The sequence below is a fragment of the Macrosteles quadrilineatus genome, unplaced genomic scaffold (assembly GCF_028750875.1).
Source record: "Macrosteles quadrilineatus isolate MER2022 unplaced genomic scaffold, UCM_ALF_1.0 Scaffold_7__1_contigs__length_78375512, whole genome shotgun sequence".
Taxonomy (NCBI): Eukaryota; Metazoa; Arthropoda; class Insecta; order Hemiptera; family Cicadellidae; genus Macrosteles; species Macrosteles quadrilineatus.
The window spans coordinates 38,951,974-38,965,583 of record NW_026542600.1 but is presented as its reverse complement, the minus strand read 5'-3'; the positions used below and the strand labels follow the sequence as shown (position 1 = coordinate 38,965,583).

The window sequence follows — 13,610 nt, the reverse complement described above, 5'->3', positions numbered from 1 at the left end:
TTCCCATAGTCCGATCATGCTGGTTCGCAAACTCGTTCGAATAAATGTAGGTTTACACGTTTGTACCAAATTTCATCAAAATCGGATCATTTTTGCTCGAGTTATCGTGCTGACGGACACATATATATAAATATATAAATTTATATATATATATATATATATATATATATATATATATGAATTTGAACGGATGGTGTTTTTGGCCTCTAGGGACCTCAAAATGAAAAAATAAATCGGTCCCGGGTCCAGGTCTTACCATGAGTACTACGGTAAAAGCTTATTCCCTATATGGGAAATTCGCCAAAAGACTGTAAATTTAAAATCATTATGTTATTCTTATTGAAAATAAGTAAACTGTTGTAGTTTGCTTGTTAAAGAACATATTTTGATAAAATTGTAAACATTTATTTATATCATACTAAACTATTACTATTTAAATAAAAAACCAATCTATTGCGTCTCTTGTAGCAGCAAACCTATTTGTACGTGTTAAACTAACTTGATAAATATAAAAAACAAATTACACATTAATACATGCATAAACTGCTAGTTATCGGACCGACGTAGCTTTGCAAAAACATGTTTATATTTCCTGACCGTTCTCAAAATAAAAAAAATTAAACTTTGTTTTACAATTATACAGAGAGACCCAGTAAATAGCCAAACTCTAAGAAATGGTTCGGTGGGTAAAAATTAGAGAAAATTAATAATTGTTAAATAGGGAATAAATCTGACTGTTTTAATGAGATATTGTAGTGAAATTATAATCAGGCAAATGGAAATTCGGTTAGTCTGCAGGTTTGCTGCGGCAATGGTATTCTTTTGTACTGTATTTTGTAATTTGCTAGTATACTGTAGAAAAGTTGATTTGTTAATCATGTACTTGTAATCATCTACTTGGCAATCCTTAAGACCAATGTTAAAAATATAGAAATTTCTTTTAACGTAGAACAGAGCCTAGCATTCTATTTTTTAGTCTAAAATAAAGATATTTTTATACAAATTTGGAGGAAATCGTTGGAGCCATTTTTAAAAATAGTTATGTGCGCAAACGTTAGTCTAGTAGCCTATACTATAATAATGTTTACGTTGTACAAGTACTTAGATTAATTATATGTAGTTTTGCTGTTGCACAACGAGATTTGTCCACCATTGCTGTCAGTAATTAATTAATGTTGCGGTGAATTGTTTTGCTTAACACAGAATTACTCCGTTTACTTCAATCAAAACGTAATTAAAACTCCATTTAGTTGTATATTTGATTTGTTTTTCAATTAAGAAGTTGGTTAAGCAACTTTATATAACATTTATAGGATTAATGCATTTTTTCAAATGCGAATTCCAAAAGTTTACTCCTAGAATCCAATATATGCATTACAGGGGCTTACGATACCGGTTACATATTACAGTACTGTTAATACTCTAAATGAAATTGTTTGCAGTTGAATGAAGATACCTCTGGATTTTTATTGGACATTGTAAAAATCTAAGGCTTACCTTGCGATCCAATTTTTGTATAGTGGGGACCTAGGATTCTACGTAGAAACGTTATCGTCAGTCCTTTGTCCAATAGTTTAGCTAGACGTTTAGTTGTCCATCTCGTACTTGAGATATTGTCGATTTGGTATGATTCGCACGGACATTGAACACATATAAATATTGTAACGAGTTATTTTTCCTAGGGGGGTAAATATTTGCTATTTGGCCGCACACCGATTGTTGAGGTAAGCAAGCGGCGGCGTCGAAGCTAGCTAGCACCCTTTGACCCGGTTTATCAGTTCGTATAAGCCTCGGGTATCCTAGATTTTCAGGATAGCTGAGGACGAGATTCGAGTCGTGGATCCCGAGTAGAGAGTTGGTTGGTGATTTGGTCGAGTGAGACGTGGAGTGTTTTGGTGACATCGGTGTCGTAGTGTTTGGTGTAACCATACAGTGAGTGTTGGGGTCTGAGTTGGGTAGTGTTGCTAGTGGTGAGAGGACGACGGTTTATTATATTTGGTTTAAGAGTTGATAGTTAATATTAAATATTTTGATAACATTCATCTCTGATTTTATTGGTTGAGTCGTAACCGTGCTGGTCAAAGATTTACAGGTGTCAGGAATAATATTAAAGTATATTTCATTTCTTACGGCTACCTACCACGCTTATTAAAATGGATGTCAAAATTGTGCAATTGTTCAGCAGGTGTTGTTTAAGTATTCTGGAAATATAAGCCTAGTATGCCTATTCGTATGTGCGTCAGTGATATCGGAAAATTATAATTGTAATTATTAGCTGTGTAATAAGTGACAATAGCTGCCACAAAGACAGCGGAACAGACTTACTCTCACGTTAAAAATTAATTTTATTTAAAATCTCCTAACATACAACTAAGTACGTAAATTGAATTGCGAGTGTAGCGTGTACACCAAGTAAATACTTTTGAAACGAGCTCAACCTAAATCCATGGATTTGCAGTGAACTATTAATTGTTTTGTAAACGCAATCTCCTAATTGGTATTCCATTGAAGTGTAAACTTACGTGTATATCGTTCCACATAGAACAAATTAGTCGATCTCATTGCATAGCCATTCTATAATTTAACAACATTAAATCAACAATTTGTAACCATACCTGTGTCTGTATGTATATAACATATCACACCAAATCCGTGCTCTTCACTGAACTGAACTTATAAAAAATTTAGACCAGTTTTATCGCAAATTTACTAAGGAAGTCTCGTCTTTTTCTCGGAATTCAGCTTCATAGCTCTAATCGAGGCACAAAACTCACAGCGCAAAATTCACATACGAACTTACTTCAATATTATGCAACTCGCTGAAAACTCGGGTACTTGTAGGTTCGACATAACTTGTTCGACAGAATGTAGTACAGACGTTACAGTGAAGCTGTTTGATGCTGTTTAGCAACAGTTGTCGGTAATTTAATACGTAACATTAAACACATTACAACTAGACTCCACGTGTTACAATTTGGTAAAACTAATTCAATTAATACGGATGAGTTAATTTTACTGTAACTTCAGAGTATGATAGAGCAAAATTTTTAATTAATACATTAATTATGTGTTATTTTGCTATTTCTCCATTTCAAGAGAAGGCAATCAAAAATTTTAGTAAATCCCTTATTCCTACACTTTTAGACAGTTAAGATGTTTGTCATAGTTTTAAAATCTATATTTTGGACGCCATAGGCAGCAGCAACTTGTATTTTTTGAGTAAAGAGATGGAATTTATATTTGGAAATTTAGATTAAATATATAATTCCTCTAAAATGGAATTTTTTTTTTACGTTTGCCACAAGTACTGGATAATGCGGCAACGTAGTTCCAAGAAAGTGTGTTAGTTTGTATTTTAGGAATAAGCTCCTTATTTATTTATTTCAGTTATTGAATTATACACGGGGTCGGTTAAAAAAAAAGCCCTGGGTCGGTTAAATATTTTTCGAAATGTTTAACATAGAGCTACAACAATTTGCACAAAAGTACTGGACATAAAAATCTATTTTATCACATATTCAGTGATCCGCTACTCCCTCAGGGGGGCGGCCCGCTAGGAGCCAGAAGAAAATCTTAAATGTGGCATAGGTTGATATGCATATCAAATAAGAATGTCTTTATTAGTAGAATACAATGCCACAAACCCGAACTCAAAAGGGCAACCGAGTCAAAATGACAGCTATTTAAAGATGCATTGAATTTGCGATGATGTACACTATACCTCCTCAAGGGGCGGCCGCTAGAGGTCGCAAAAAAATCAAATCGTATGCATAGATCTATATGCACATTACCTTAAATGGCTTTAAGAATACAATGCCGCAACCTACGCAAATTTTAGCTCAAAATAACAACCGAGTAAAAAATGGCAGTCGATCAAAGATTCAAGATGGCAGATTCAAGAAATTTTGAACGGCTGCCATTTTGACTTGGTAGTCCGTTTGCGTTCGAATTTGTGGCATTCTATTCTACTACTAAAGACTTTTATATGCATATCATCCTATGTTTACATTTAAGATATTCTTCTGACTCCTAGCGGGCCGTCCCCCTGAGGAAGTAGCGGATCACTGAATATAAAATAGATTGTTTTGTCCAGTAACTTTGTGCAAAGTTTTGTAGCTCTACTTTAAATAATGTCGAAAAATATTTAACCAACCTGCGGCTTTTTGGACACCCTGTCTCTATACATTCAATTTAGTTTATTCATAGAAATTGACAATTTTAAATGAAAGAAAGGTTAATAAATTAAAAACTTACTAATATGAAGGAACATGTTTACATTCTTCTATTTTGATCATAATGAGTTAAACATATTTTAAATACTTAGGTAGAAATCTTTTATTTTACAGATTTGTTCACGTTAAGACAATTTTCATATGAATGAAATGCTTAAAATACTACGGCAATAGTACTGAAATGGTTAGAGATGGAAAGTAACGACAAAATACATGTAAGTCTTAAAATTACACATAGAACCTAAATCCGCCATAGCAAATTGGAGTTTTGATAATACATTTCAAAGTTTGCTACCTATTGGAAAACTGTAGCTAAATTCCCAACGTTGATGCATTTGTCGATAACATGTAGTGACAAAATTTTACATCTGTTGGTGAAATCTGTATTTTAACAAAGCAACGTAAATTATCGGTTTTGCACCTCTTGACGAAATAAGGGGAATTTATATACAGAATAGCTGATTAGAACACCATTACGTATTCGGGAACATGTAATTGTTCATGGATTCGTTTAAATCACTATTTACAGATATTAGAAAATACAAGTCACCAGGATTACTTTAAAATCCTGTAAAACCTGACGGGTGTGCTATATTGATACGAGTCAAATCAGTTAGATATCCCGAATCTATACAGGGTGTCTGGTCATCAGGGTTACACAAATTTATTGGTGTAAGTACAATGTAAATTAAGTGTGATGATGCATATAAGAGGTCCCAAGTCTAAAAATTAGCTTACCAAAGAATTATTTTAAGTTTTTCAAATATAACCATGTTTATAAACACAACACAGCAATTTTTCAATTGCCAGTACATGGATTTGAGTAGATGATGTCATTAGCGTATTCTACATTAAATTTTAAATAAGCATAATAGAAAATGATGGAGGAGCAATAGTAAAAACTCCATTGTAAATAGTTCCTAGGATCAAAATTAATGTTTACGATAAAAATTTAAAAAATAAAACCTTAGTCTATTGAATTTGTCTACACCCTGTATACAAGAAGGTAGCAAAATATGTTGTAAACTGCGAAATTGTATAAGCCTTCCAACCATTATGCTAAACTATTGAGGTTTAGATCCGCTTATGTTTGTTTTACTGTTTTGAATACAAAAAACAGGGAACTTTTTTTATTGTTTTTACTGTTTAAACAAAAAAATACAAGTTTTGCTGAATAAATGCCTACTATATGTTTGAAATGTTAAAAACACCATGTTTTGGAGCCTCCAAACCACTAAAGCGAACATAAGCAGATATAAACCTCAATAGTGTAGCATATTGTTAGAAAGCTTCTAAAATGGCGCAGTTTTCAACATACTTTGCTACCTTTTCGTCTCGTACAGGGTTTTGGAAAAATGCAATACACTGATGTTTTTTTTTAATTTTTATCGTAGACTTTAATTTTTATCTTTGGAACTATTTACAATGGAGTTTTTACTATTGATCATCCATCATTTTCCATTTTCTTATTCAAAATTTAATGTAGAACACGAAAATGACACCATCTACTTAAATCCATATACAGGTAATTGAGAAACCGCTGTATTGTGTTTAAAAACATGGTTATTTTCTAATAACTTAAAGTAATTCTTCGGAAAGCTAATTTTTAGACTTGGAACCTCTTATATGCATCATCACACTTCATTTACTTTGTACTTACACAAACAACATTTTCTAACACTGATGACTAGACACTCTGTGTATTAATAGGCAAGCATGTATCTTTAAAACCGTTTTTCTCAACTCGTGTACATAGCAGGGAAAATCTACGCATATTGATTGACAAATATATTCCTGTAGATGTGCAGAATCCCTTTATGTTTATAAAAGAGGCCTATTTTAATTCTTAAATAGACTAAAAAATAAGTACAAAAAATGAATTAAAAAAAAATAATAACATGGGCCTTATGGGTCGCCATGGTGACGAAATAACAACGAAATATAAACAGAAAATCAAAACAAACTGAAAAAATTCCAATCACATGTTTTATTTATAGTGTGGGGTGTGAAAATAGAGTCTGTACATTAAATATTTTTGGACGACCTCTATTATAAATAAATACGTACCGGTTACATATTGCTATATATACATGAAAATTTTAATTTTGTAACTTTTTTATACAATCTGTGAACCAATGAATGAGTTTGTACAATCGATAGTAGGTTTATTTGAACTTGTAGATTAAACTAACTTTTTTCGATTTGAAAACTTGCAACTAGTTCAATTTTGATTATAGTAATGATTAAAATTTCTTGCCAATATTTACAATTTACTCATATGCAACTATAGCCGTATAAATGTTACATAGTCTTGTACATATATACAATAACATACAAATTATTTATAACAGTCATAAATTGACTGTTCTCTTTTGACGATCGTGGATAGGTTTATATTGAAGTAGCTGTTACCCTAATTCCTATTGTAAGAACTGGAATTTTTTTCGTTTTGTTTTTAGCCTCTAGCAACCTGGATTGCGCTCTCAGTAGCACTGCGGGCGCTGTTTTCGGTCTAGCTCCCCCCACCATCTACTGGCAGTAGCCGACGCAGCCCATACACTCACCATTGTAAAACGCACCTTTTTAAGTTGCTGATCTGTTTAAATATATAGATATAAAATATTGCTAATGCATGCCAAACACTTTTACTATTCTAAACTTTATGTCTTCTTATTTTCTTGCAGAAAATAACACATTTGAACTCTTAAAAACCCTACTACATTTGTCCAGTTTTTACCGCAAATCTATGCTTGACATTAACGTGATAGGCATACTTTTTTATGGCCTATTTTGTAAGATACATTGTCATTAAAAATTGAAAGAAAAAATATCGCGTTTACGTCAAACATAACGTTACCACTGGCGGCAAAAACTTAGCAAAATTATTCTTAATGTTTATGTACCATTTTTTCGATTAGTAAAATAGAATTTCAATTACAAATATTGTACTTTCTATTTCTCCTTTGTAATCACTTATTATTTTACCATGTACAATTTGGAACTAGCAATATCAGTTGTCTAAAAACATCTACAAAACGGGTTTAGTGAATTGGCAGTTTTAAAGAATTCAGATGGGCTATTTTCAGCAAGAAACAAAACAGACATAAAAGGTTTAACTAGTAAAAAGAGTTTGACAAGCGTTAGCAATATTTTATCCCTATAAATTTCAACAGAGCAGCAAATAAAAAGTGTGTTTTATAATGGTGAATGTATGGGCTGCGTCGGCTTCTGCCAGTAGATGGTGGGGGAAGCTCGACCGCGCGGCCAACACTGAGCCAGCGATCCACTAGCAACCGAAACACAGGTCGTTTACAGTTTATATTGAGTCTGCGATCGGAAATCTAGGCCTTATAGAAACAATTTGTAAACAAACACATTCCTGTAATCATACTTTGTCATCCATTTTTAAACGAGTTCGCGAATTATCACGAGCCGATAATGGAAAGTTCATGGAGACTTTTAAAAAATCTGGTTTTGTACTTTTTGCCGATTGTTCAAAAATATTCCGCAGCTGAACTGTAAAAGTCAATGAATTAGAATGCATGAACGTAGGTGAGTCGGTGGCTCAGTCGGTAGCGTCACGGATTTCGGCCCCAAGGCAGCGATGTTGTGGGTTCGGATCCTGGTCACTGCCGAAAACATTTTATCAGTACAGTTCACCTTTGTACTGTACCGGCGCATCCCTTGCTTAAATAGCTGGATACGTTCCACGCACGGGCAGTTAGTCTATGTGGACGGGCAAATTCAAGTTTAAAAGCGGCCGCCAACCTCTTTAAATAATAAAAAAATAAAAATTAAGAGTAGGCCCTACATTAATATGATTCTACGCTGATTGGTTAGACATGTGATGAACACCGTATTATAGCCCCTACGGTATCCGTCTAAAATAGTTAAAGTTTATCAAAAATTCGTGGATATAATCGCATAGTGTCAAATATGGCAATTGCATGTGTGTTACTCGATAGGCGTTGATCTTAGCGTAATTTTCCTCTTGTTCTGAACTTCTATACAAATTACATAAAGCCAGTAAAATTCAATTAGTATGAAAGTATCTAATAAAAGAAGTGTCTACACAACAGACCACCGTAATTCGTGGAAACCAACGCGAAGACAGGTAATATTTGCTGACACCCGATTGCAATACTAGGTACACTATCAATATTATTTTAGACAATGAAATAATAACTGCTACACGTGGGAAGTTCTGTCAACGGTTTAGTTTTTAATCATTGCCAACGGTCGACATCTCATGTACCGTGGTATTTCTGAGAATCGCGTTCTGTCACTTTTAATTTTGCAAGTGTAAAATTCACTTGAAATTTAGAACAGGAAATTGGTATCCTAAAAATAACGAATTGCTTATAATTTATTTTTATACTTAAGATAGGCTTTCTTGCAATGTATTTTACTATTATTTTTGAAGTGCCGACATATGTTTCGGATTTTGTAATAAATGCCAAACCTGATTGGTCACCAAAAATTTCGAGCCTTTTAGCGAATTTTCCTATAGGGAATATAGCCTATATAGGGAATATAGGGAATATCCTATATTGGAATATAGCTATTACCGTAGGTGGCACGGTAAGACTTGGACACGGGCCTGATATACTTTTTTCGATATGATGGGAGTATTTAAACTCTGTACTGTAATCGATGATTTCCTTAATTAAAAAAAAAATCTACTAATTTCTTGTTTTCGAATATGAATCCCTAAAAATAGAGTATCTGAGAAACAAGTTATACAAATTGGAAATCTGTTCAAAAATTACCGACGGACGTTAAGTTTGGCTTGAAGAAGCAACATAAGAATATTGGTGATTTCGTTAATATATCTTAAGGTCGATTTACACACATCAGTCCAGTCTCAGTTCAGTCTCAGTTGCATCCGCAATTCCTCGGTTAACTGTCCGTCAGTTGGTTTCAGTCAGTCTTCCATCACTTTGTATAAAGTGACGTTACAGTCAAGATTGTTTCACTAAAACACAATATTCTATACATTTTTCATCGTCCTTCTTGATGATGGCTACAAACAGTACTTGAAATATAAACACGATTTAAATAACAAAAGCTCAATTTTTCTAATGTGAAACACATACATCACACGTCCATCAGGCGTCCGAACAATCCAGATATCGGAGAGAAGAAATCTGAAATTGACTGACGGACGCCGGCAGAGCAACTGGCGGGACTGCGTCGGATGAGTAAAAGAAAATACATTAAAGAATACATTTTCCGACTGTGATGTGACTGATGTGACTGAGCTATGACGTGCCGGAACTTATGTGTGTGAATAGACATATATTTAGTCAACACTGGACATTTAATTTCGAAGGATATTATAAATTTAATATTCGATCATATAACGCGTAAGTTGTTAGTTAAAAATCCACCAAAAAATAATTATTGTTTTCATACTTTCTTGGCATTTGTATTTCCCAAAAAAAACGAATAAATATGTTTTAAATAAACCCAAGGTCTTATTTTCCAAGACATATTTAAGCCATTGAATTAAATAACAATGGGTGAGATATGTATTAAAGTTTGGTGAAAACTACATTCAATTATGAAACACTTTTTTACTTTATTTAATTATCAATTTCTTTAAAAGTTTTTTTATGTTAAGCTTTTCAAATTTAAGCCAACATTTTTAAACGCCATACCTGTAAAAATAATAAACGGAACAGAAAATGTTTTCCTTCTTTGAGTATTTACTTTGTTCTACTTTACATATAAAACGTTTCAGAAGGGTCACATGTGTTGCTATAAAACCTAACAATGTAACACAATAATGGCCATCTTATACAGGGTGTTTCCAAAAATTGTCTGGACTTGTTCCTTGGGCTAAGACAAAGATAAAATGCCATTAAGTACGGTCTAAAATGCCTAGATTTCTGTTTGTTGGCCTGTTTGTGATTTTAAAGAATTATTTTATACCTTAGGCATTTTTCGAGATAGAAATTTCAAAATTGGTATAAATGTGTATTTTAGTAGGTAAAAAAGCTTACAAAGATTCGTTCCAATATCTCAAGCCGTTTTAATATGGCTGTCAAATCTTGTATGCAAAATTTCATGAAACCCGTAAATATTAAGAAAATTGTTCTTCAGATAAAAAATATAGAGAATTTAAAACGAAATCAAATGAGACCTTGTTTGTTAAAATTGGATGACAAACAAGGTTTTATTTGATTTGGACTTGAATTTTCTATATTTTTGGTCTGAAGGACAATATTCTTAATATTTACGGTTTTTATGAAATTTTGCATTAAAGATTTTAAATGGCCGCCATATTGAAACGGTTTAAGATATTGGAACGAAACTTTGTAAGATTGTTTTACTAACATACACATTTATACCAATTTTGAAATTTCTATCTCAAAACATTCCCAAGATATAAAATAATTCCTTAAAATTACTAACAGACCGACAAACAGAAATCTAGGCACATTAGACCCATACTTTATGGCATTTTATGTATTTCTTAGTCCAAGGAACAAGTCAACAAAATATGTTCAGACAATTTGGAAACACCCTGTAGATTGATTGGTTAAAACTTACGGTTGCGTTTTAGTGAAAATTGCGCCGTTAAATTTTTTATCTTTATAAGTACGAGAGGAGAATCGACAAAGTAATTTTATATTACGTAAAACAAATTGTCGTAATACAGGTTTCACAGCACTAATTAAAAATTAATACTGTAATAATGAAGTAAGTCCCGTACCTTTGCAAAAGTTTTAGAACAAATATTCTTTGCCAAGTTAAATCCCAATGACAACGCACGGTCCTTTGATGGTAAATGTTTTCTGTATTGAGACTAATTTGGATTAAAATATTGTTACAAGCTCATAATACATTTTTACAACTCATAAATTAGTATACAATTCAATGCAAATTAGGTTTTGTTGCTAAAGAGTGTTTCGAACTTAATATGAGATTGACTGGATCGATTCCCAGCGTATTTACAAAGATTTGGGGGGTTTCAGCCACCATACCTTGATCCTTTCGTGAAAATGTCACTAGGGTAGAAAATACATAACATAAATACAGTAGAGGAGCAGGTTTTAACATTGAATATTTCGTGAGGCCAGTGGTTGCTCCGAGAAGATAACAAACACTTAATTTGGTCTATTTTATTTTCAACTTCGATATCAAATCAATCTATCAAATATATATATTTTTACAAATAATAATGCAGCATATATACAGGGTGTCCCGTAACTCTCTGGACACATGTATCCTATAGCGTTATTGCTTAGGTCAAGACAAGCACATTTCACCATAGCAACATGGGTCTGTGGTGCCTAGTTTTCCGTCTGTCTGTATTTATGTGTTATTTTCCTAATGCATGACCACTTTTCTCCATTTAAACAATGTTATTACTTCTTTTACATTGTCTAAATATCTTTACAATTATCTGTTATACGTCAATCTAGAGGTTAAAAACATAACAGCTGATTGTTGTAACACTCAAGCTACTAAGTCCATCTCACTTATAATAAACAACAACTTATACTATAAATAACAAAAACCAATCATTCCATCATTTAGGGTGTATTTAAAGCGTTGTAATTAATGTTGTTATCAAATGTTGTAATGGGGAACCGAGCTGTTCTAGTGGTTAGAGCGCGGGACTTCAGTCCCTGAGATCCCGGGTTCAAATCCCGCCAAATCACCATTGGATTTGATCTAAGTGATAATGCCGCAACCCCTAGGTCTAGCCTGAAGTAATGTGGAAAACAATCCCGGGCTCGTGCCTAGCGTCTTAGGAAAAAAATTATCAAAAGTAATATTTTACTTATGCTAACACAATAAACCCTTATTAATTCGGACTCTATTAATGCATATATTCGCATAAATCAGACAGTCTTTTGGCGGTAGTTTATAGAATTGTTTACATCATTGTTTGTTAGACTTAAGGTTGTTTACATAACTTAAGGGCGCCACTTTAATACACTTTTGTAGTATCACGCTCTCACGTGTATCTAGTTCAGTAGTTTCAGTAACGCATAGTTTATCATACGTTTTATTCTGTATATACAGGGTGTTTCCAAATTGTCTGAACACATTTTGTGGACTTGTCCTTGGGCTAAGACAAACATACAATGCCATATAAATATGGGTCTAAAGTGCCTATATTTATGTTTGTCAGTCTGTGTGTGATTTTTAAGAATTATTTTATAACTTGGGAATTTTTCAAGATAGAAATTTCAAAATTTGTATAAATGTTTAGTTTAGAAGGTAAAAGATTTTGTTCCAATATCTCAAGCAGTTTCAACATGGCAGCCATTTAAAATCTTTAATGTCAAGTTTCATGAAAACCGTAAATATTAAGAAATCTGTTTTTGAAATAAAAAGATGGACAATTTAAATCCAAATCAAATGAGACCTTTTTTGTTAAAATAGGATGACAAACAACCAGTTATCAGTTTTTTCTACATTCGGTTACGCAATATAATAGATTACTATACTGCTCTTAAGTTAGGTTTATTATTTTCTATTTTACAGAGCAGTATGGTGGTAGTCCTATTAAATTGCGTAACCGAATGTAGAAAAAAGTGATAACTGGTTGTTTGTCATCCGATTTTAACAAAGAAGGTCTCATTTGATTTGGATTTAAATTCTCCATCTTTTTAGCTCAAAAACAGATTTCTTAATATTTACGGGTTTCATTAAATTTGGCAATATGTCCAGACAATTTGGAAACACCCTGTATATTAGTACGTAAATCCGATTTTGATTTTTAATTCGAATTTCAATGTTTTATTATAATAACGCCTCCGTAATAACACTGCATTACGTTAAGACTATTTATTTAATTGGAACATTAATCCGGGGAAGTTCATTTTAGGTAAATAAAAATGTCAAGATTTAGGATGGATTACTTTCTCATTCATTGAGACAACATTTCATTCATAAATTCATAGATAACATAGCTTATCTCAATATCAACATTGGGCGTGTCATGTATTCTCTGCACGGTTGATCAACCGACTGCCCAGTTCCCAGCCTTTGTTAGGTTAGGTTAGGTTATCTCAATATCAACATTGGGCGTGTCATGTATTCTCTGTACGGTTGATCAACCGACTGCCCAGTTCCCAGCCTTTGTTAGGTTAGGTTAGGTTATCTCAATATCAACATTGGGCGTGTCATGTATTCTCTGCACGGTTGATCAACCGACTGCCCAGTTCCCAGCCTTTGTTAGGTTAGGTTAGGTTATCTCAATATCAACATTGGGCGTGTCATGTATTCTCTGCACGGTTGATCAACCGACTGCCCAGTTCCCAGCCTTTGTTACCATTTTGCACGTGTCTTTAATTTCCTTCGGTCTATTTCTAATCACCAGAACGTCAAACATAACGAGCTTAAATATACATAAATCAC

General features: G+C 33.1%; 1 protein-coding gene across 3 annotated transcripts in view; it reads right to left on the bottom strand.

Annotated features, from left to right (window-relative positions):
* Positions 1-13,610, bottom strand: part of LOC128998443 (solute carrier family 41 member 1) — an 82,337-nt gene that overhangs the window by 26,897 nt on the left and 41,830 nt on the right. Inside the window, exon 1 of one of the 3 annotated variants that reach the window (XM_054424572.1) lies at positions 2,616-2,794. The exons of the other annotated variants lie outside the window; for them this stretch is intronic. Within the exon in view, the coding sequence (XP_054280547.1) occupies positions 2,616-2,638 (23 nt within the window). The 5' untranslated portion in view covers positions 2,639-2,794. Of the gene's footprint in view, positions 1-2,615; positions 2,795-13,610 lie in introns of those variants that run through there. 3 annotated transcript variants of the gene reach the window in all.